Here is a 21,447-nt window from a genome sequence, read left to right as displayed (position 1 = left end):
AGGTGACACCGGAGCATAGAAAGCTTCTTTAAACTGACCTGGTCTTTCAAAACATCTGCAATAAACAGCAAAGCAGGAATTGGCCCGATCTTTATTGGGCAGATGTTCCATGTTGGGGAAGAAAAGTAGCACTTCCTCACCTCAGCCCCTGAACCTCCACAACGTGTGAGGTCTGCAGCTGTTTCTCCTGGCAGATCTTACTGGTCAGGCTGCTCCTGACTGCGATAAACGGCCCTGCAGGAATCTGATGCTGAGCTATAAAGGGTTTTGTAGTTCAAACCTATTTGCAGGACTGAGAGGAGGCCTCAATCCCCAACCGATGCAACTGAACAGAAATTAACGCCCAACGAAAGAACGAATGAAATCACACAGAAGGAAGGAAATTGAAAACAAAATCCTGGGGCCAGGACATACTGGATCCAAATTAAAAATTGGTTACAAGAGATCACTGGGTATCTATCAGATTGAGCTCAGACCAGAAACCTTCCTTTTAGGAATCAGCAAAGATAGATTACCAAAAGGAGTAAAATATTTATTGTTACATATTATATCAGCCGCCAGAATAGCCTTTGTGCAGGTATGGAAAACACCAAACACAAACAAATGAAGAACTGATAATACATAAAGTAACGGAAAGTGCTGAGATGAATATGCTAACAATGAAATTGAAAGACAAAGATGACTCTGAATTCTTTTCAATTTGGAACAATTGGTATAAATGGCTAACAAACAGAACTAAGAAGTGAGACAAAAATTCTAATTGAAACAATCCTTAAGAAAGTAAAATAAAATTTTGTAAATTGTATAAAGATATAAGAATAGCAAACATACTTAAAGCTGTTATTTAGTAGTAGACAAATGTAATACAATGTATTATGATATTTAAACCAAAAACCTGTATAGATGCCAAAAACGTTGTTGATATGATGTTTTATGATGTAACAAAAGAAATTTAATAAAAATGTATTAAAAAAAGAAAAGAAAAGAAAATCCTGGGCCTGCAATATGGGAAAATTGGACTTCCCCCTTTTGTGGTATATAAAAGCTGAAGTCAGAACAGCACAAGCATTCAAGAGAAAAGTGCAAGGTGGACCATTGCTACCACGAATCTAAAGGATAGTTCCCAGCAGCAGAGATGGGTGAATCGATCATCTACATCCGGCATATTGAGTTGCTGGGATTTGAGAAGAGATTTTTCCCCAGCCAACACTATGTAAGTACTTGGAGGTCAACAGCCTGATTTAAGAAGCTGAATTTGACTGATGGACTTCTTTAATAGCTCAGAAACATTATTTAAAAGTTATTCAAAATGTCTTGGAGAACAGACTCCATTCAGAGGTTAAGCATGCATTCCGCTGTTAAAAGGTCTCTAGTTTAATCCAAAGTTTTGACAGTTATAGAAGGGAAGGAGAGAGGAGGGTAAACATCAGGACAGATAATATTGAGTTTGATGTTTATAAATTACCATTTCATCTTTCCCTTTAAAGGAAGATCTCTGAGACAATGATAGTTCAATGGAGCAGAATAGAATGTACAAGATAGGGAAGGGAGTGGATTTTTCAAAGAATCTTAGATGAACAGGCTTAATCAGACTTAATTTGGCCAGATAAAAACCCAACAGTTGCACTCAAGAATTTGAACTTGGTTACTTTTTAAGCTTAATTAGATGCCTTGATGGCTTAACCTAAATGAACTTATCTCACTTGGTTAGCTTCCATTTCAGTGTAGTGCACAAAATGAGAATGTTGATAAATTAAGTGTGCCAGTTAAAGGAGTGCTGTGCACTCCTTTTATTGTGAAGGAAAGAATTCATGTTCTGGGCATATGAAAAGATTGTTTTATATTTTATATTCTGGATGAATACTGCCTCAGTGTACATCCAGTAGGCCAAAGAAAAAGAAAGAAAAAGAAAATCATTTTAAATGCTGTCCTTTTTTCAGGTTTATATGTTTCTTGTGAAATGGCAAGATCTGTCAGAAAAAGTTGTGTATCGGAAGTTCACGGAGATCTATGAGTTCCATGTAAGTATGGATTGGATCTGTCTAGGCCACCTGAATGTTTTATTATGAGATTAGGTTTGGGGGGAAGGCTGAGAAAATAATAATGCCTTGAATTAAGTTTCCACCAGTCTTAACACTTTGAATCTAACTGCAGATTTCCCCATACATAAGTATTATTAAACATTATCTATCTCAGGTTCTTCGGAAATATTTGATAAGGGGACAAAATGCCAAAATCTAGTCAAAACATCTGGCTGATTGTGTGACCAACCATAATACCCAGAGCTATGTCGGAAGGAAACTTAGGAAGGAAACTAGCTCTATCCTGATTGATTGGTGAGAAGTGAGCCTAAATTTAGGCAGAATCCTTAAGGCCACCTCAATTTAATTCCATCATATTTGGCTCTCCAAAGTAGAAATTAATAGGGGGACTTTTTTTTTTTTTTTAGCTTAACCTACACATTTGCTGAATAAGCCCAGCTGAGAATAACTTCAGGCAGTTAAGATGGAGAGGATTTTTTTTCTCCTTTGGATAGTCCCCATATCGAGATTGGTCTTGTGTTTTCTTTCCTTTAAAATGCAGCTGGTTAGAACTTTTGTATCTTCCAATTTGGACAGGATTATGAAATCACGAAGCTTTCCCTTGTTGTGAAACTGGAGGAAACCCACAAAGAAGCAATTGGTTACTACTCTTTTTTTTAATGTAGTCTGGGTTTTTTTTGTGTGTGTGTGTACGTGCATTTTTGAAAGAATTAGGAAGATACTTTCTCAGACTTCAAGAAAGGCAGCCTTTTTAATTCTGTATGCTTCAACTCCCTTTCTTTTCCTATGACTGTCCCTGGTTCCTTTTCCTAGGAAAGGAAGATCAATTTCAGGGCTGTGAGAGGCAGAGTTGGCACAAAACGCTGTTGGAAGAATGATTTGGGGTTCCAGCTAGAGCCGGAGTTGTGCAGGAATAAATAAAAATGAAATCCAGACAGCTGTGAGGAAAGGCAGAATATTTATTGCCAAAAGCATAGAGGTTTGTTTTGGGAGCAGCTGCAGAGAAATGGGACACAGCAAGATTGTTTTTATAGGGGAGTTTTATCCTAGGTGTGGAAGTGCATACGTGCTGCTTCTAGGCAGGGGTGGGATTCAAATTTTTTAGCAACCAGCTATGTGGACGTGGCTTGGTGGTCATGTGACTGGGTGGATATGGCTTGGTGGTCATGTTATTGGCTGGGCGTGGCCAACTCAATATCACTCACATCGAGGACCCTGGCCTCTCATGACTGTGGGGATGCTGCAACAGTCATAAGTGTAAAAAATGGTCATGTCACTTTTTTCAGTGCTGTTGTAACTTTGAATGGTCACTCCACACAAGCAAAGTACCAGCAAAGGAGGGGAAAAAGACTCCAGAGACGTTCCAGAGACAGGAAGTCTAGTCCTGCCAAGAATGTAGTTAGAGTTAATGGAGAGGCAGTTTCTGTAAGCAACTCCAGAATGTTTCCTTCCTGCCTTCCTTACAGGATTAGGCCAGTAATTTCTTCTAACAACTGGTTCTCCGAACTGCTTAGAATGTTAACAACTGGTTCTAGTGAATAGGTGCGAACTGGTAGAATCCCACCCCTGCTTCTAGGGCAGGGGTGGCTAACCTTTTTTTGGCTCCTGTGCCCAAAATTGTGCCCTCGCATGCCAGCACCCAGAAGCAATGCGTGCTGGCCCCCAACGCTCCCTCCACATGCGTGCGTGACCCCCCTGCATGTGCCACGCATTTCTGTGCATGCATGCATGATCCTCCTGCACACCGTGTGTCTCTGCACATGTGTGCATGGTCCCCCATGTACTGCACATCTCTGTGCATGTGCATGATACCCCTGCATACACTGCACATCTCTGCACATGTGTGCGCCTCCCACACCCCCATGCATGCGCACCAGATACCCAACAATCAGCTGTCGGGTGGCGGCGTATGCATGCTCAATGGGGCTCTTCTGGGCGACCTCTGCGTTCCACTTCTGGTACGCATGCCATAGGTTCGCCATCATGGTTCTAGGGTGACATTTGAGGGGCATGTGTGTGTATAAGTATGTGCCATCTAAGATCCGACTGTGCTTTTTTTCAAGAGGCAACTGGACTTTCTGGGGGTTTTTTGAGCTGAAGAAGCTTCTTGGATGAGAAGCAAAACATCTTCAAAGAAAAAACAAGAAACTCCTCTTGTCTCTTGGAAAAAGCACCTTTTGGGACAACCATGACTTGGATGACTGAGCATCTCCATAGACATTTAGTGCCATCTACAATGTTTATTCTTGTGAACAGGCAGCTCCTCTGGGAGACTTAAGTGTTTGTGTTTACAAACCTTATCCTTTGATATGTGGATTAGGTCTGAGTCATTTATGAGGAGTTGGGGGTTGAGGAAGTTTGAGTAAAAGATTTCCCTGTTTGCTATTTTTACTTGATTAACTTAGTTTCAGCCTGACTATCAACTGTCTAGTGGAGACATCAATTCTCAGTCCACTGTTAATGTTTAAGCAAAGATAAAGACAGTATAAAGAATAATATATATATTAGTTATAAGACTTTCCACAATGCTAATCTAGACTAAACTGAATGTTTATGTGCAGTTTCTCCATGTTGTGAGAACAACTATTGTTTTAAGATATCTCAGAACCAGAGGGTAGACTGTGGGAAAAGGGACAGGAATTCCCCAGACATGTGCAAACAGTTATTTTTTTTTAAAGTTACAGTGATATTTGTTGTTACAGAGCTTTTCAAATAAATAATGTTGATCTCTATTATATACAAAGGGCAGGGCATATTTGGTGTTCTGACCCAAACCTTGTTCCAAGGAAACAAACACGAAACAGAGGTAACAGCAAAACCTTTTAATGATTCTTTACAAATTCCATGCCTTCACGGTTAAAAGGCTGTTTCAAATGAATTATCTCTGATAAGAACGGGCCTTGCCAAGGTGGTGCAAGGCTGCCAAGGACACTAGATAAAGTTACTAAGAAATAGTTAAAGACAAAGAGTCTCCAAATATCAACCAAGAGATTCTGAATGTCCACAAGGCTTGAGTGCAAAAACCTCTTTGCTTCCTGCAAATAACTCCGGTTTCTCAGCTGGCTTTTTATCTCTTAATGGGAGTGGCCATTACCTAGCAGCCTTACTCCCAAGTCACTTGTGCTGCTGCAGCTGTTCTTTCCTTTGAGCAGCCCTGCATGCACACACGCGCACTGGGCACGGACTCCTTGGGGAGCTCTTCATCACTGCTGCCAGCCTCCACAATCTCCGAAGGCAGCATTCCACTCCCTGATGGTCCTGGCCCATCCCTGCATCCCATGCAGGCCCTTCCCCTCATCTGAGTCCTTGCTGTCCGAGACCTCAGCCGTCTGCACCTGCTGCCGGCAAACTACAACATTTGGTGAACATGGCAGCTGTAGTTCATTTGCCTGAGATTTTTGGGCTGTGAGAACCCAGCCTTGTCCCACTCTCAGAAGCTGGTCTGCAGGGAGATAGTATTCCTTGAACTTCTAGAGGTGAACATGCTACCATAGATGTTCCAGGCATTCCATGTGTCATATACAGAGGGCTCTCCAACCTTGGTGACTTTACGATTTGTAGACCATAGCTGGCTGAGGAATTCTGGGAGTTGAAGTCACCAAGCCGTAAGGTCGCCAAGGTTGGAGACCCCTGATATACACCTTAGTTAGTCTTCTAAATCTTTCTTGCTGCTCCTTAACTCTAGCATTGACTGGGCTACCTTTTACTCCAAAGAAAGGGCTGGCTCTGTCCTGGGCAAGTCCTTGTCCCCGTTTTATTTTGATTTAGGCAAATTGTGTGCATAAATACGGAGGCACCATGTTATTTACCAGTTCCAATTTCTATATCAGTAGAATGTAGGATTGCTGTTTATATTTTTAAAACAAGGAATATTGGTTTCTAAATCTGTGGACAATGGATTACCCAAGGGAAAGAGCAGGCAATAAGGACTCATCAGAAATGCTTGGTGGTGGACGTGATGATGCTATCAAGCATCAGTTACTATGATCCTTCAGCTTTGAAACATGATCTGGGGGACTTTCTGTAGCTAACTTACTAACCGGTTTTTACACTTCTAATGTGGGAAGGAAAATGTTTCCCAGTCAGAAGTCAATATCCAACACTCTTCATTTATAGAAGTAGTCTTGAATCACTATAGATTATAGCTAAATTATGAAAAATTGAGCACCCCATAGCCTTTTAGGCAATAACTTATAGGAAGTTGCCAATTAAATTTCCGGAAAGTTTTCTACAACTATGAAGCTGGCAGAAATTTAGTAGGCAGGACTCCTTCCCTGCCCCAACAGTCCTGATGTCAAAGTAATGGAGAAGCAAAAAAAAAAAATCCCACTTTCTCTAGTTTTATTAGATAATAGCACTTAATAGTGAATTGGCCTAGACTGAAACTGATCTTTTGTTCTTTTCTCTTGCTTAGAAAGTTTTGAAGGAAATGTTTCCGATTGAATCTGGGGAAATTAACACGGAGAATAGAATAATCCCTCACTTGTCATGTAAGTAACCTAACTATAGCCGCAATTAGTTGTGACAAAATTGCATAAAGTTGAAGTTGACATGGGTTAGTTCCACCTGCTAATTTCAAATATGTTTTCCTTGTCCCGTTCATGACTGTTTTTGGCATTTATGTGAAGCGTCTGTGGATGAACCAATTTAACTTCTTTCCTGATTGCCTGGGACAAAGGCAACGTGTGGCCATTCTAAACTTGCCCTCTAGCTGCAACCAGATTTACTTCTGATGGGAGTCACTGGGAATTGTAGCTTGAAAGCATTTAAGGACTACAGGTTCTCTACTTCTGGATTAAATGAAATCAGCTAGGTTTATAACACAGAATTCCCTGCTGGTCCATATAATTCATTTTTCTACTGCATAGCTTCTCCTAATTCTATCATTAGAGTAACAAAAAAAGAAAGAAATTTAATTACAATATAACAATAGCAATAGACTTATGTACCACTCCATAGTGCCTTACAGCACTCTCTGAGCAGTTGACAAATATCAGCATATTGCCTCCAACAATCTGGATCCTCATTGAACTGACCTTGGAACAATGGAAGGCTGAGTCAGCTTTGAGGCAGTGATGATCGAACTGCTGGCAGTGAGCAGAGTTAGCTTGCAATCCTTCATTTCTAACCACTAGAGTTCCTAGTGATACAAAATTCCACAGTTGTTGTAATCTGGTACAAAACTTAGACTGTAGCTTGTTTTCCCAACACGCCAGGTTTTATAGGTCAAACATAACAAAGAAGGAAATTTGCGGCACTTCTTGGTCTAAGATTTGTTCTAATCTTGCGCCAATCTAGCACTGAAGTTGTTGCCTAATTGGATAATGAAATATCTACACAAAAATATCTAAAAAGGTTAAAGCAACTTTAACTTTTAACCTTTTTAGATACTTTTGGATATTGAGTCTTCATTGATATGTCTACAGGAAAACAGCCATGTTCAGCGAGCACCAAGGATTCCACAGTTCAACCCTGAGCTACATATATTCCCTTCTATTAGCATTTGCCCCAATATAGAAGCAGAGCCATATGCAAACAAAACACAGCTAAAGTTCTTTCATACCTGTGCCAGGTGCCATCAAGATATTTGGGCAGTACTTGTATGGTTGCTGTAACAGTCCGGCTAGCTAGTAGAATCCCACAGCCTCTTTGTATATTCAAAGACATCCACAAGAATTTGAGGTTTGTCAAGGTTTGTTGGACAGCACGGAAGAGGCGAAGCCACAATCAGCAGCAGAGTGGTGCAATATCTATACTGGGAGAGATCACACCACTTGTTTCCTTCAATTTTCCATGGGCTTTGTGGGAAGGGGTTCCTTTTATGTGTGTGTGTTTGTGTGTGTGTGTGTGTGTGTGTGTGTGTGTATTAATCTTACTTTAGAACATTGCTATTTTGGTTTGAGTCCTGCTTCATAATGGAAATTATGACACTGATTTTCTGCAGTTGTAACCAGAGAGAAATTCATAAAACTAAAGAAGGCACAACAGGTATTGTCTACAGGGTTTCTCAGTCATCCAGACCATGGTTGTCCCAAAGGTGATTTTTCAAGAGGCAACTGGACTTTCTGGTTTTTCTTTGAAGATGTTTCACTTCTCATCCAAGAAGCTTCTTGGGTGAGAAGTGAAATGTCTTCCAAGAAAAACCAGAAAGCCCAGTTGTCTCTTGAAAAAGCACCTTTGGGGAACACCAGGTGTTGAGTAGTGTTTCCTAAGTTTTCTAGCTCCCAGTTATAAAGGCACTGAATTAAAAAAAAAAATTAGCAGCATTTCATGAAAATAACAGCAGTAAACTGATGGGAAAAAATGAGTGGTTTCATTCTGAAAAGGACAGATCTCTGAAAATTCTCCCACTTGCTTACACATAAGCTATTTTAACGAACAAATTATCTTTGTTATTACTGGATTATTGACCTGTGACTGAAATTCTATCTTAAAAGCCAGATCTTCTTCCAACCACCAGATTTCTGGAACTTTAATAAAGTGGAATTGAGGCCATGATAGGTTCAAAAGAAATCTTTCCCTAAGATTTTCTGGCTTCCTTAAACTGAAGGTTTCGATATTTTCATGATGTGGCCAGATTTACACTAATTTTGGGAAAGGAATGATCAAATCATTACATATGTGTGCAAGTTCTGGGTTTGTGCACACTAACCTAACATGATATGTAGAAGTCTCCTGGAAAAGTTGTATTATGGGCCAGAGGCAGGTGACTGATAACCAGTGACCAATACATTGTCAATGCTGATGACAGGTGGCTTCTGAATTTGGGACCCATGCTTGCAAGCAAGCAGCCTTGAAACTGCCTTGTATTGAATCCATTCTATCATAGCAGTCCAGCAGTTATGAGAGCTCCTTCTTCATATTTCTCCTGCTTTCTTTGTCTCTAGCCTCTCCTGGCAGGAACAGATTGTTGGGAAGTTCTGCCTTAGAGCACTGATCAAGACCTGCTTTCAACTATCATTCTAAGCCATTACTTAATCGTGGTTTGCTGAATAACCACATTTGGTTGGGTTCACACAACTTCCTACCCACCATAAACATTCATAAAAGCCAGAACTGTAATTCATATACCAGGCTAAATCCAAGCTAAACAAGCTGCATTTATTGCCCAGAGAACTCAGAGTTAGGAATGTTGGCAGACTGCAAATCATATGCTTGAACTTTGCAACTTGGCATTCGCTAGCTGTCAGTCTGACATGAACTATGGGGGCAGGCAACCGGACAGGATGAAATTGATGGGAAGAAGCCTGCCTCTTAGAGACAAGTTCTCAAGGTCATTACCCTGGAAGAAGAATGCATGACCAGTTTCAAAAACACCTCTTTCAAAATTGATTGAATGATGACGGGGACCATCAATGGGAAGTGTCTAGGAGGGGAAAATTAAACGTACAGATTGGGTGCGCAAACTTCAGTTCTGGCTTTGCTATATTGTAATCCACTTGGCTTTTAGTAAAAAATACCTCTTTCCCCAAAAATAAGACCCAGCCAGAAAATAAACCCTAGCATGATTTTTTGGGGATGTTCGCAATATAAGCCCTACCCCCAAAATAAGCCTCAATTAAGATCGTCAGCCAGATGGATGCATTTAGTACCATATTTCATGGACATTGCCCCAAAATAAGCCCTAGTGCATCTTTTGGAGCAAAAATTAATATGAGACCCGGTCTTATTTTCAGAGATATCTTTCACTACAAATGGAGTTGAGGGTCTTTCTTAACTAAAGGACCAATTCGGGGCAGGTCTGACTAATGTCTTCAAAGATCTTCTATTTCACTCAACTCACGATCTGCATTGTAGAATATGATTATGGCATTTCTGAAAGGTGACCCATTCCTCGTAGGGTTTAGCTTATCCTCTTTCCTTTAATTTCCTTTCCTTCCTTTTCTCTTACTGGAAGCTCAAAACACACAAAGAGCTCCCTCCAAGAGTTGAGAACGTGGAACAAAATCTCTGTCTTGGATTTTGGGGAAATACACCAGTTTAGAATTGGGTATTCGGGAACAGATGGATAATGAGCCACACCTGAGATGTATTTGCTTCCTTTCTCTGTCTAGCTCCAAAGTGGTTTGACAGCCAACGCGCCACTGAAAACCGTCAAAATACTCTGTCCGAGTACTTCTCTGCCTTGATCAATCTTCCGCGCAAGATCTCCCGTTGTGTGCACGTCTTAGACTTCTTTAAAGTCAGACCAGAGGATTTGAACCCAACTACAGCAAACCAGTGAGTATTGGCCAGGCTCTGGAAGATGCAGATTGGGATCATCCATGTTTTGTGCAACCATTGCTTATAGAATCAACCACAGTTGCTTGATAAATATGGTAAGCCACTCACAGTGGCTTACAATCATGGCTGCATCCCAGATTATACATGTACTATATGCAAAATGAAATGATTGAATTCATGCAGCACAGTAAGCCCAAATCAAAGAAAACTACATAATGCATGACTGCAGGTATAGATTTAAATGGAAACTAGAATGACAATAGGGAATGGTTTCTTTCTTATTGCGACCCTGGCATTGACATTATTGGCATCCATGTTTGCCCTGTGTGTTACCAAGTGGTTTTTCTGGACATTGCAACAACCTCTGCAGATTTAGATAGGACCATTGCTGGAGGAGATAAGGAGGATAACAAGGAAGGAAATTCCCTAAAAGTTATTCATTGCCAGAAACACAATCAGAGCTGGCAGGTGGCTCTATTCAAACAAAGTCTTGCGCAAATAAAGGATTTTTATTTTATATACAATCTACCTAACCCTTAGTGGGGGTAAGCGCCACATGAAATGGTCCAGCGCTTTGCAATCTCAGAGTCTGAGGACATTTATTTTGGGAAGTCCTGCAGCGAAGCCAGAATTGCAAAAACGAAACAAAAAAATCCACTTTTTGTGTGATGCAAGAGTGTAGTTCTGCAGAGCTTGTGGGCAAATTATTTCTGCAAATGTATTGCCTCATTCTTTCTCCAGATCCTGAATTTTCTTTTATTAGTTTGAGAGGCTGCACCAGATGGCCACAATCCACAATGTTTGGGGCTTAAGAGGGGAAAAATAGATGCCCTTATGTCTCTGTATTTCGCTCCTTCACATCTCCAGATTCCTCTCCAAATATAATCAAAAGACTAAAACTTTTGGCCCACCTGGAATTTGTACTTTATCAGTTGGAAGCTCAGTTGATAAAGAGCAACATGCCCAAGAAACCTGCTGTTTTCTTTTCTTAGCCAGCAACTAGTGGAAATACAAAGTCTCAAAGAGCTTGGATATTTCCTCTTGTATGGTGCAAAGTGACTGGCAAGTGAGGGGGAAACAGTTAGCATTATGGAACTACCCACCTACAATTTTAAAAGTTTTGCATTTTGTTTAGAACTTACCACTTCTTCTTCCTTTCTTCAGCTACTGCTGCAGCCACTGACCATGATCTAAAGACTTTGAGGAAGAATCTTATTGCAAATTTATGGGAGAGTGTATCACACTGCTTGCAATGTGATTTTTAATGCAAATGGAATGATAGCTTAGCAGCCAGAGAGCTTTCCCTTGTATAAATCCTCCGTTGTTTTCTTGATCATATGCTCATCAAGTCAAGGTCAACGGTTAGCCACCATATGTGTAGATTTCCCTAGGATGGTCAGTTATTATTATTTTTTTATTAATGCATAAATATGCTCTGAAGTATGCTCTTGATGCTGGCTGGGGAATTCTGCTTGTTGAAGTCCACATATTTTAAAGTTGGCAAGATTGAGAAACGTTGCCCTGCAGGGTAGGGGCTTTTAAATGTCAGCTCCATCCTTTATATTGTATCTTAGAACACACTGCAGTTAGCAACTTTGGATGCATTTAAACGAAGGTTCCCCCACTTAATGTTTTACAAAACCCCATCAAATTCTCAGAAACCCTCAAGATTTTACAGGACTCTGTTTGAAACTCCCTGGATCAAAGCATAGAATTTGATCAACCTCACTACACCTTCACCAGGCTCAGAGGCCAGCTGAGGAATAAGGAATAATTAGTGGTTTGCTAAAGGCATTTACATTGCTGGCTAATCAGTGATGCTTGAGATAGTAACACGTCTGTTCCTTACTCCCTGCAGCCCCAAGAAACCAGAAACATTCCTGATGCCATATGATTCAAAGAAGATTGCAACAGGTAAGTCGATGGAAGTCAAAAGTCAAAATTTGTGTCATCTGTTGCATTTGTTCCTGAGTCAATTGCATCTGTGTTGAGAATTAAAGGGTGCTAGGATGTTTCTGCATTAAATCTCGGCTCCCTAAGGCATCTGGTGCCCACTGTGAGGTAAAACAGAATACCAGCTCTTTGATCTGTTCCAATGGAGGATTCCTATCTCTAAGGCTGCCCTTGCTGCAGGATTTTATTATTTCTTTCAAGAAGTTTTAATTCATAGTTTATCCTGAGGACTAGACACTTGTATTTAAAGAAGAATAGCATTGGGGAAAAACTTTGACAAATGAAAGCTCTCAATGTTCAAGTCTAGCTTTTAGGTTACATGAAATCATCTATTTTACTACTGTGTTTCTCATATAATAAGGCCGGGTCTTATTTTTTTTTTGATCCCCGAAAAAATGGCTAGGCAGTTTTTTTGGGGGTGACTTAATTTCCCCCCCCCTTGCATCTTCAGGCGGGCGTGATGGCTTGGATGTTGACCTCAGCGTTCGTGGGGCACTTCGTATCGGGGTCAACGCAGGCAGCACCATATCTGGGTGTGCAACAAAAGTACTTCCTAATGGCAAGCCCCCCCACCATTCCCCCCATTTCGCATGTTTTAATATAGGCCTTAATTTGAGGGGAGGGCCTTAATTTCATGTCTATAAAACATGCTGGGACTTCCTCTTGGGGGAGGCCGTATTGTTGGAGAAACAGAGTAATTCTAGAAATTATCTCTTTGTTTCTGGAAATAATATCTTCATACCAAGTAAGCTGTTTAGATTCCCCCTTTTTAATTGAAGTGGCACAAAAAAACATATATTGTGGTAAATAAACTAAATAAATAAACTGGGATTACCCCTCGCAAAAAGATAGTCCCCGCTCTCAGGTTTACAACTGTGGCAAGAAAAAGGGGACAGGGAGAAAAGAGGTGAAAAGACACAAATCAGAGATGACCCCATTTCCCTTTTTAATAGCTCATGGCTAACCTCATTCTGTTAAACGTTGGTTACAACGGAGTCCTCCGGGTTTCTCATTGCAAAAGTTTCTCCTATTCTGTAGACATCACAGGCCCAATCATCCTACAGACCTACCGTGTGATTGCTGACTATGAGAAGAACTCCAGCACTGAGATGGCCATGAAGGTGGGGGACATAGTAGACGTGGTGGAGAAGAGCGAGAGTGGTAAGAAAATAGCTGGCGACATTTCCCCCCCTCATCTCGCGTCGAATTGGGTCTTTTGCTCAGTGGAAAAAAAAACACACCCTTCTTTTTGGTTATCCATTTCAGGATGGTGGTTTTGTCAGCAAAAGAATAAACGAGGTTGGGTACCAGCTGCTTATCTAGAACCAATGGATAGTCCAGATGAAGCTGAAGAACAGGAGCCCAACTATGCAGGTAAAGGAACTTTAGTGTTGGATTTGAAGAGGTCCTCAGGCTAAGGCCCATGCAGAGCAAGGCCCAAGTTTAGCTCTAGAAGGTAGAGGTAGTCCTCAGCTTATGACCACAATTAAGACTGGAGCTTCTGTTGCTAAGCGAACCGTTATTGAGTCAGACCTGATTTGATGACTTCTTTTACCACAGACATTATGTGATTTCCTATGGTCATTAAGTGAATCACACAGTTGTTAAAATGAATCCAGCTTCCCCCATTGACTTTGTGAAAGTCACAAAGGGCAGTCAGGTGATTTTGAGATGCCACAACTATACACGCTGGTTTCCCAGCACCCAAATTTTGATCATGGGACTGTGGGGATGGTCATAACTGTGAGGACTGGTCATACATCACTTTTTCAACGCTATTGTCACTTTGAACAGTTGTTAAAAAAAAATGCTCGAATAAGTTTAGGCCTACCTGTATTGCATTAAAAAAGAAAAGGAAATGATTTAGGTATTCATATTATAAAATATGGGAAAGATGTCCCCTCATTGCTTCATTCTTTTCAGATTTTAATGTAGTTTATTAAAATAATCAGCAACATAGGCCGGACTGGTTTGAAAACACAAAGCCAGACGTGGCTCAGTTTATCAACCATAGAACAAGAAATGATAATAAACCTTTGTTAGTTTAAGTTAAAGCAAATATAATTGGTTTAGACAAAGGAACTGAAGACTCTTTATCCCAAGGGTTGTGAGGATTAAAAAAGGGAGGTATGGCATTGTAAGATTTCTAAAAGGGCACTTTATGTATATTATACCTTATGTAATATATGTGAAAGAAATCAATAATAAAGAATACTACGATATATTTGCAAAATTTACTGCAATATTTATTAATGATCAATGCATAGTACAGTATGTGTGTTTCAGTGATCAATAAGCAATGAAAATATCAGCTTATTAATCAATATTGAGTAAAAATTAAAATAAATACAATCAAATTAATATAAAGGTGAACTGGGATGGCTTTGGAAAGTCTGGTTGTGCTTAAGCTGCATGAATCAGCAGTAAGTTACTGTAAAGATTGCATTTCCTTAACATAAAATCATGCATTTTTGTAAAAAAAAAAAAGTTGCCATTAATGAACTTCCTTCCTGCATTTTTTCTTTCGGGGCTAACTAAAAGAAATCTAGTCTGTTTTGAAAACACATATTAACAATTCAAATTGTTTAGCCTATTTTCCCATTAAAGTGCCTCACTAACTGATAAAATATTCATCATTAAAAAAAGACATTTAAAAGAGGTTGCTGGTTGAAGCTAATTTAAATGAAATATATAAAAAAAAATGAATTAAGTTGGAAGCATTTATTATACCTCAGAATTTGTTTCATCTCTCTAATTTGAGTTCGTCCCTTTTTTGCCTTTCACGCTTCGAATGCATAAGGAGGTTTTCACCCTCCACAGTCCAATCTGTAAAATGGGTAGCTGAGGGAAATCAAGATTTAAAACATGAATGAAAGCAGTTAAATGTTTTTGGGGCACCTGATATCAGTTTAAACTCAGAATCACTTCTTACAAGATGGGTGGCCGTATAAATTTGATCAATCAATCAAATAATCTCTCTTCTTGCAAGGTGAGCTCCATGTTGTCCGAAAAGGTTACACAGCTGCTCAGGAAGACGAGATTTCCCTGAAGGAAGGAGAAACCATAGAAGTTATCCATAAACTACTTGATGGTTGGTGGGTAGTCAGGTAAGGCTTCAGCCATGACTCTTTTCAGAAAGGAAGCAATGGAGATGTTCTGTCCTTGAACTTCTCACAAATTGTTCCCTTGCAAATGCGCTGGGACAAATTTCAGAATTCTGACCGGGGAATCTAGTTGCCAGAGTCCTAACTTGCTTGGAGGACACCTCATTGAAGGCCCCTGCGGCTGAATGTGGGAATGACACTCATCAATGTCGGCTTTCTTGGATGAGAAGCAGAACACTTGTCAATTCAAAGTCTGAGGGCCTCTTTGGGGATCTATCTGGGTATTTATTCTGTGTTGATTGAGACTTGCCTTTTAAGCATCACACTGAAAATATAATAATACATGGACATTGGACAATTGCAGTTCATTTTCTGTCTCCATGTATTGTCAAAGGCGTGGGAATCAACCACTGGGTAAGCAATAGCCCTGCAAAATTTCTATCAAGGGTTTTTCCCAGTCTACCTCGGAATTAACCCTGGAATTCTGCCACAAGTCAAACAAACAAACAAAAAACACCACAAGAAAGTCCAGTTCCCTTTTGGAAAAAGCACTTTTGGGAAAACCATGACCTGGTTGATTGAAAATCTCCATAGACCTAAATCCAGTCTAATTATTTTAAGATCCTCGAATCCCTTGTCTGTGATGATGAATCTGTCAAAATCAATTTTCTCCAGTTTGGCTTCTGTCCAGTTTCTAGTCATGTTTTTTGAGTTCTTCCTCTCTCCCATATATGAAGTCATCTGTGAGTGGGGTTGGAGTGCTTTAGGGTGAAACTTGTGAGTGTAGTCTTTTCGCCTTTAGTCATAACTCAGAGGCACAGGCATGACTTGTAGGCAGAAGTTCTAGATTAATTCTGAGGTAGACTGGGGAAAACCCTTGACAGAAATTTTGCAGGCCAATTGCTGACCCAGTGGTTGATTCCCACGCCTTTGAAAACACATGGAGACAGAGAGAGAACTGTAATTGTCCAATGTCCACGTATTATTATATTTTCAGTGTGATGCTTAAAAGGCAAGTCTCAATCAACACAGAATAAATACCCAGATAGAGCCCCAAAGAGGCCCTCAAACTCTGAAGTGATAGATGTCTATGGAGATTTTCAATCACCCAGGTCATGATTGTCCCAAAGGGGCTTTTTCAAGGGGTAACGGAACTTTCTGGGCTTTCTTTGAAGATGTTTCATTCCTCATCCAAGAAGCTTCTTCAGAAGTGACAGGTGTTAAAAAGAGGAAGTCTTAGCTGACAGCTATCGGATAAGCATTTATGTATTACAACACTGTATTAAGTTCAGAGCTAAATTAATCAGTGTGTGGGAGATAGCCCTGGAGCATGACATATTCTTTCTTCTTTTTTGTAATAATTTTTTATTTTATTTTATAACATACAAAAATTCCAATTTTAGTTGAAGAGTGTGTTGTCTGGGGACAAATCATTTTAGAAAATAATAATCACAGTATTTACAACAATATTCATTGCATTAATATCAATTATAGTAATGTTAATAACCATAGTAATCATACTATTTATTTAACCAAGTTAAAGTATCTTACTTATTTATATCACTAATCCTTTCATATATTTCCCTGTTTCTAGTTCCTGTTTTTGTTAGTTAACCATTGATAAAATAAGTCTCAAGTCAAAAAATATTCAGTTTCTTCCTTTTCTTTAATGATAAGTGTTAGCTTATCCATTTCTGCACATTCTAATATTTTTCTAATCACATCTTCATCTGTTGGGATCTCTTCACTTTTCCACTGTTGTACAAATACTATTCTTGCTGCAGTCAATACATGTACAATCAGATATACATTCCCTTTCTTATATCTGTTTGGTACAATGCCCAGCAAAAAATATCTCTGGTTTGAAATTGGCATATTGTTTTATCATTTTTTCAAGCCATGTAGGTATTTTTGTCCAATATTTTTTTGCTTTTTGACATGTCCACCACATATGATAGTATGAACCAGGTATCTGGTGGCATTTCCAACATTTTGCAGATTTATCCTTAAACATCTTTGCAAACCTTGAGGATGGACAATGCCATCTATCAAACATTTTATAAAGATTTTCTTTGTATGCAGTAGACATTGCATTGTTAATTTCTAATTTCTATCCCATAGCTCTGCCATTAATCTAACTCAATTGAATAGCCAAAGTTTTAGCCCATACTATCATTGTCTCTTTTACTTGTTCCTCTTCCAGCCTGATACTTAACAAATAGCTACCTATTTTCTTTATTAAGACATATTCTTATTCTGTTCAGCATTGTATGCCAATAGAGGAGAATATATGTAGATCAGGGTTGAACTGTGGAATCTTTGGTGCTTTCTGAGTTTGGTTTTTGGCTTCCAGATATTTCCAAATAGGTAACATCATCAGTATTTAATGTAGACTTTATCTTTCTTAGAAGGATCTTGCTATGCAGTGTGACCAAAGTTCAAGCTATCTCTGTTTATTTTTATGCCTCAATAAAATGGTCTTCTTAAATCTTAGGAAGGATGAGATCACAGGCTACTATCCTTCAATGTATCTGCAGAAAGTAGGAGAGGAAAACATGACCGAGAACAACCAGCTGAGGAATAAAGCAGCACCCCCCAGAAGGTATAGTTGGGCTTTCTGGAAGTTCATTTGTTTTTTTTGAAGTGTTGAATTAAGATTGGTGAAACCAAACTTCAAGTCCATCCTCAGCCTTGGAAACTCACTGGGAGATTTTGGGCTGTCAGCCTAGCCTACCTCACAGGTTCTTGTGAGGACAAAATGAAGAGAGTTCTCTTTAGAATCAATTTGGAGCCCCTAGATGTAAATGTAAATCAAGAATTAGTTTACTTTGGCCTTTTGGCCATAAGTAGACATTGTCATGTCCTTGTAAAGACTAATCTCTGAACCACGGGCTCAGATAAATGCTGGTTAATTCAGCAGGAAGTCAGCAAGATTCATATTTTCTTGGGTCAAAGAAAATATGAGCCTGGGAAATTAGCCAATTGCATAAAATCCCATAATAAAAAAACTGGGAAGAAGCAGCCAAAGAATCTGACATTTCGCTCAATGCAAGATCCAGATCAAATCATCCCTAGCCAATGGAACCATGGGGATTTTTATAGGAAAATATATGGGAGTTACTCCACTTGGAAACATTGAGAATATTAATCCATACACAAGGAAAATGCTAGGTTGGAGGAACCTGCCTTAGCAGAGTCTAGCATTGTTATTCAGGTGCTTATAGTTTCATTGATGATTTTCCTTTCCTTTGGATGACCGGGCAGGTCCAGCATCAGCAACATCAAGAGCATCCACAAGCAAAGTCGCAAGCAGATTAGCCAGGAGACGTATAGGCGGAACAGCGTGAAATACATGCAAAGCAGAAAGAAGCTGAAGAACAAATTCTTGGGCAAAACCAATATTATCGGTAAGTGTGGGAGTTTGGAAAAATGTCCTTCCAAAATCTCTAATTTGGTTAAATATGTAAAGGTGACAAGGCACAAAACGGCCTTCTCTGACCACATAAGCCAGTGTTTATCCACCTTGGCAACTTGAAGAGGGGTAGGACTTCAACTCCCAGAATTCCCCAGCTGGTGATTTGCTGGCTAGGGGATTCTCCATCATCTTCAAGTTGCCAAAGTTAAGAAACATTGTTCCAAGCCTTGGTAAATTTGGTTTCTTCTGAATTTTGATTATTTCCTCTTTTTTAATATGGCTGCCCAACTCAAACGACATGACACTAGGCATTGGGCAAAAATCACCAGCCAGGGAATTGTGGGATTTGAAGTCCACTCATCTTCAAGTTGCCAAGGTTGGCAAACATTAACTCAAACATTTAACTCTGGCTAAGCAGATTCTTTCCTCTCCTTTTATTGATACAAATGTCTTCATATGGAATATTTGCATGGAATATTTGACCTGACATGATAGGCAACACAATTATTAGCCTACTCTAATATTGTGTTAAATTAAGCCTATGAATATTAATTCTCCAAGGGCCTCAGGGTTGCACCATTATAGATGCCAAATCTGAAAGAAAGAAGGTCTTGCTTTTCTCCATCACAAATCAGGAAATCAGTTTGGAATGATGTAAAAAGTTTTGCTGTATCATCTCAAGGCTGTTTCCCCCTCCCCTCCGTTTTATTTTATACAGAGGAAAAAAATGAAAACGATGAACCCAAGCCTGCAATTCCTCCGAGACCCAGTAAAGATTTGCTTCTGATTCGTTGTTCTGAGAGCACAAAGAAAAAAATCCAGTGAGGAAGAAACGGAGGAATTTATCGCTCCGTCTTTGCTACCATCACTAAAAAGAACTTGAAAGGATCTAAAAAGGATCATCTGACGACCTCTGTTTTTGGAAGAGTTATTGCAAATGATGTCTAGTGATCCCTTGCAGCTCTTGTGTTCAGAGAATATGATCCTTTTTCTACTTCTTGACCAATCTTACAGGGGAGAGAAGTGTTTGGAACATAAGAATAGCACATGGTTATTATAATTCTACAATAGTTATATAATTATAATTGGGCATAGAATTTAGCACTAATGACTTCTTGCAAATTTTTCTATAGAGTCTCTTATTGTCTAATCCAGGGGTAGTCAACCTTTTTATACCTACCGCCAACATTTGTATCTCTGTTAGTCGTAAAATTTTCTCTAACTGCCCACCGGTTTCACAGTAATGGTGATTTATACAGTAGGGCGGTGGTCCCCAACCACCAGGCCCGGACCAGTACCAATCCTTGGAGCATTTTTTACTGGGCTGCAAAGAAGTGGGCACCGCCATCTTGTTTTGACGGCGCTTGAGAAATTGCTTGTTGGCCGTCGATTGGAAAGCAGCGTTTGGGTGCTGAATCCTCGCACCTTAGTTTCATCGAGGGGGGGGGGCGGCTTCGAATGAAGAGCCGTCCCCATGGCGGTGGAGTCTTGCGTTAGGAGGAGATTAAGAAAGAGCCCAAAAGGCCCATCGACAAAGGTACAAAGGAGGAGTTGAAGGTGGCAGGGAGAAGCGGGGGACGGCTGGCTGGCCGGTCACTCAGCTCACCTTGCCTTGGTCGTGCGTGCTGATGCCGGTACCGGTCCATGGATCATTTTGTGATGCCGGTACCGGTCCGTGGGACAAAAAAGGCTGGGGGCCACTGCAGTAGGGGACAAAATCCCTACCACCCACCATGAAAGCTGGAATGCCCACTAGTGGGCAGTAGGGACCAGGTTGACCACTGGTCTAATCAATTGAATCAAGGTGGTATAAGCTATTCTGAATTGAATTAAGTATGTTGTAAGAATTGCATTCATGCACCATTCTTGGCTATTTTAAGTCCTGATAAGTACTATTTTTCCTACATTCAAAGTCTGCTGAGTTTTCACTTCCATTTAGTATTTTGTTTGAGGGATGTTATTTGTCTATGGTTTAGCTCCTTTGGTTAGTTTGGGTTCAATATGTTAATGAAACTAAATGGTAGGTTTAGATTTTATGATTAGTTTATTATATATGACTAATTTCATTGGGATTGTAATTTGTAAATATATGACAGTATATTTTATTCTTTTTGCATGTGTCTAACTACTGTTTAGTTTTCATCTGATTTTTTTTATTGTAGTTACAACATTAAAATTGGTTTTTTTTCCCTGAAAAACAAGAAAAAGTGTTGCCATAGCCACAGAGTGAGTGAGAGAGCACACATGTCTTTAGATGTTGTAAATTTTGATCAGTGGGATAGCTGGCACTAAGGGGTAGACACATGCATTGAGCTTATGATTATTAATTATGATGCACAAGTCTATCAACTTAGTGTATTTATTTTTCATGGGCCAAAGGTTGTTACCCATGCATAAGATAGATTGCTTTCTAAAATACGTTTTGGGTAGATGGGATCTTGCTTTACATCTACTGTATTGCACTTGTAACATCTGTGACTATATGATTAATAAACAAGCTTGGATAAACAAGAGGGCCTTTAGTCTTCTTTTCAGCAAGTCATTCCAATCAAACAGCAGTGGTTGTGACACAAAGGGAAACCTTCTGTTGTACTTCCGACCTGCAGATTGCTCAAAAAAGCCTCTTGCATAAGATTCTGGGCAAAAAAGAATTTGCAAACATTTAAGAAAGTGGCTGTTTTTGAGGAAAGTTGACCAATAAATGAATTTT

General features: G+C 39.7%; 1 protein-coding gene across 1 annotated transcript; it reads left to right on the top strand.

Annotated features, from left to right (window-relative positions):
• Positions 1-1,064: 1,064 nt before the first annotated feature.
• On the top strand, positions 1,065-21,246 carry NCF1 (neutrophil cytosolic factor 1). The gene is made up of 11 exons (XM_026708655.2): positions 1,065-1,213; positions 1,941-2,021; positions 6,457-6,532; positions 10,097-10,262; positions 12,124-12,179; positions 13,257-13,379; positions 13,485-13,592; positions 15,208-15,325; positions 17,817-17,924; positions 18,587-18,729; positions 19,456-21,246. Exons 1-11 carry the CDS (start codon positions 1,136-1,138, stop codon positions 19,560-19,562), a joined length of 1,164 nt encoding a protein of 387 aa, XP_026564440.1. The 5' UTR covers positions 1,065-1,135; the 3' UTR covers positions 19,563-21,246.
• The last annotated feature ends 201 nt before the right edge of the window (positions 21,247-21,447 follow it).

The sequence above is a fragment of the Pseudonaja textilis genome, chromosome 1 (genome assembly GCF_049901715.1).
Source record: "Pseudonaja textilis isolate UNSWEBS1 chromosome 1, rPseTex1.2, whole genome shotgun sequence".
In the NCBI taxonomy this organism is placed as follows: Eukaryota; Metazoa; Chordata; class Lepidosauria; order Squamata; family Elapidae; genus Pseudonaja; species Pseudonaja textilis.
This window is presented reverse-complemented; position numbering and strand designations above follow the sequence as displayed.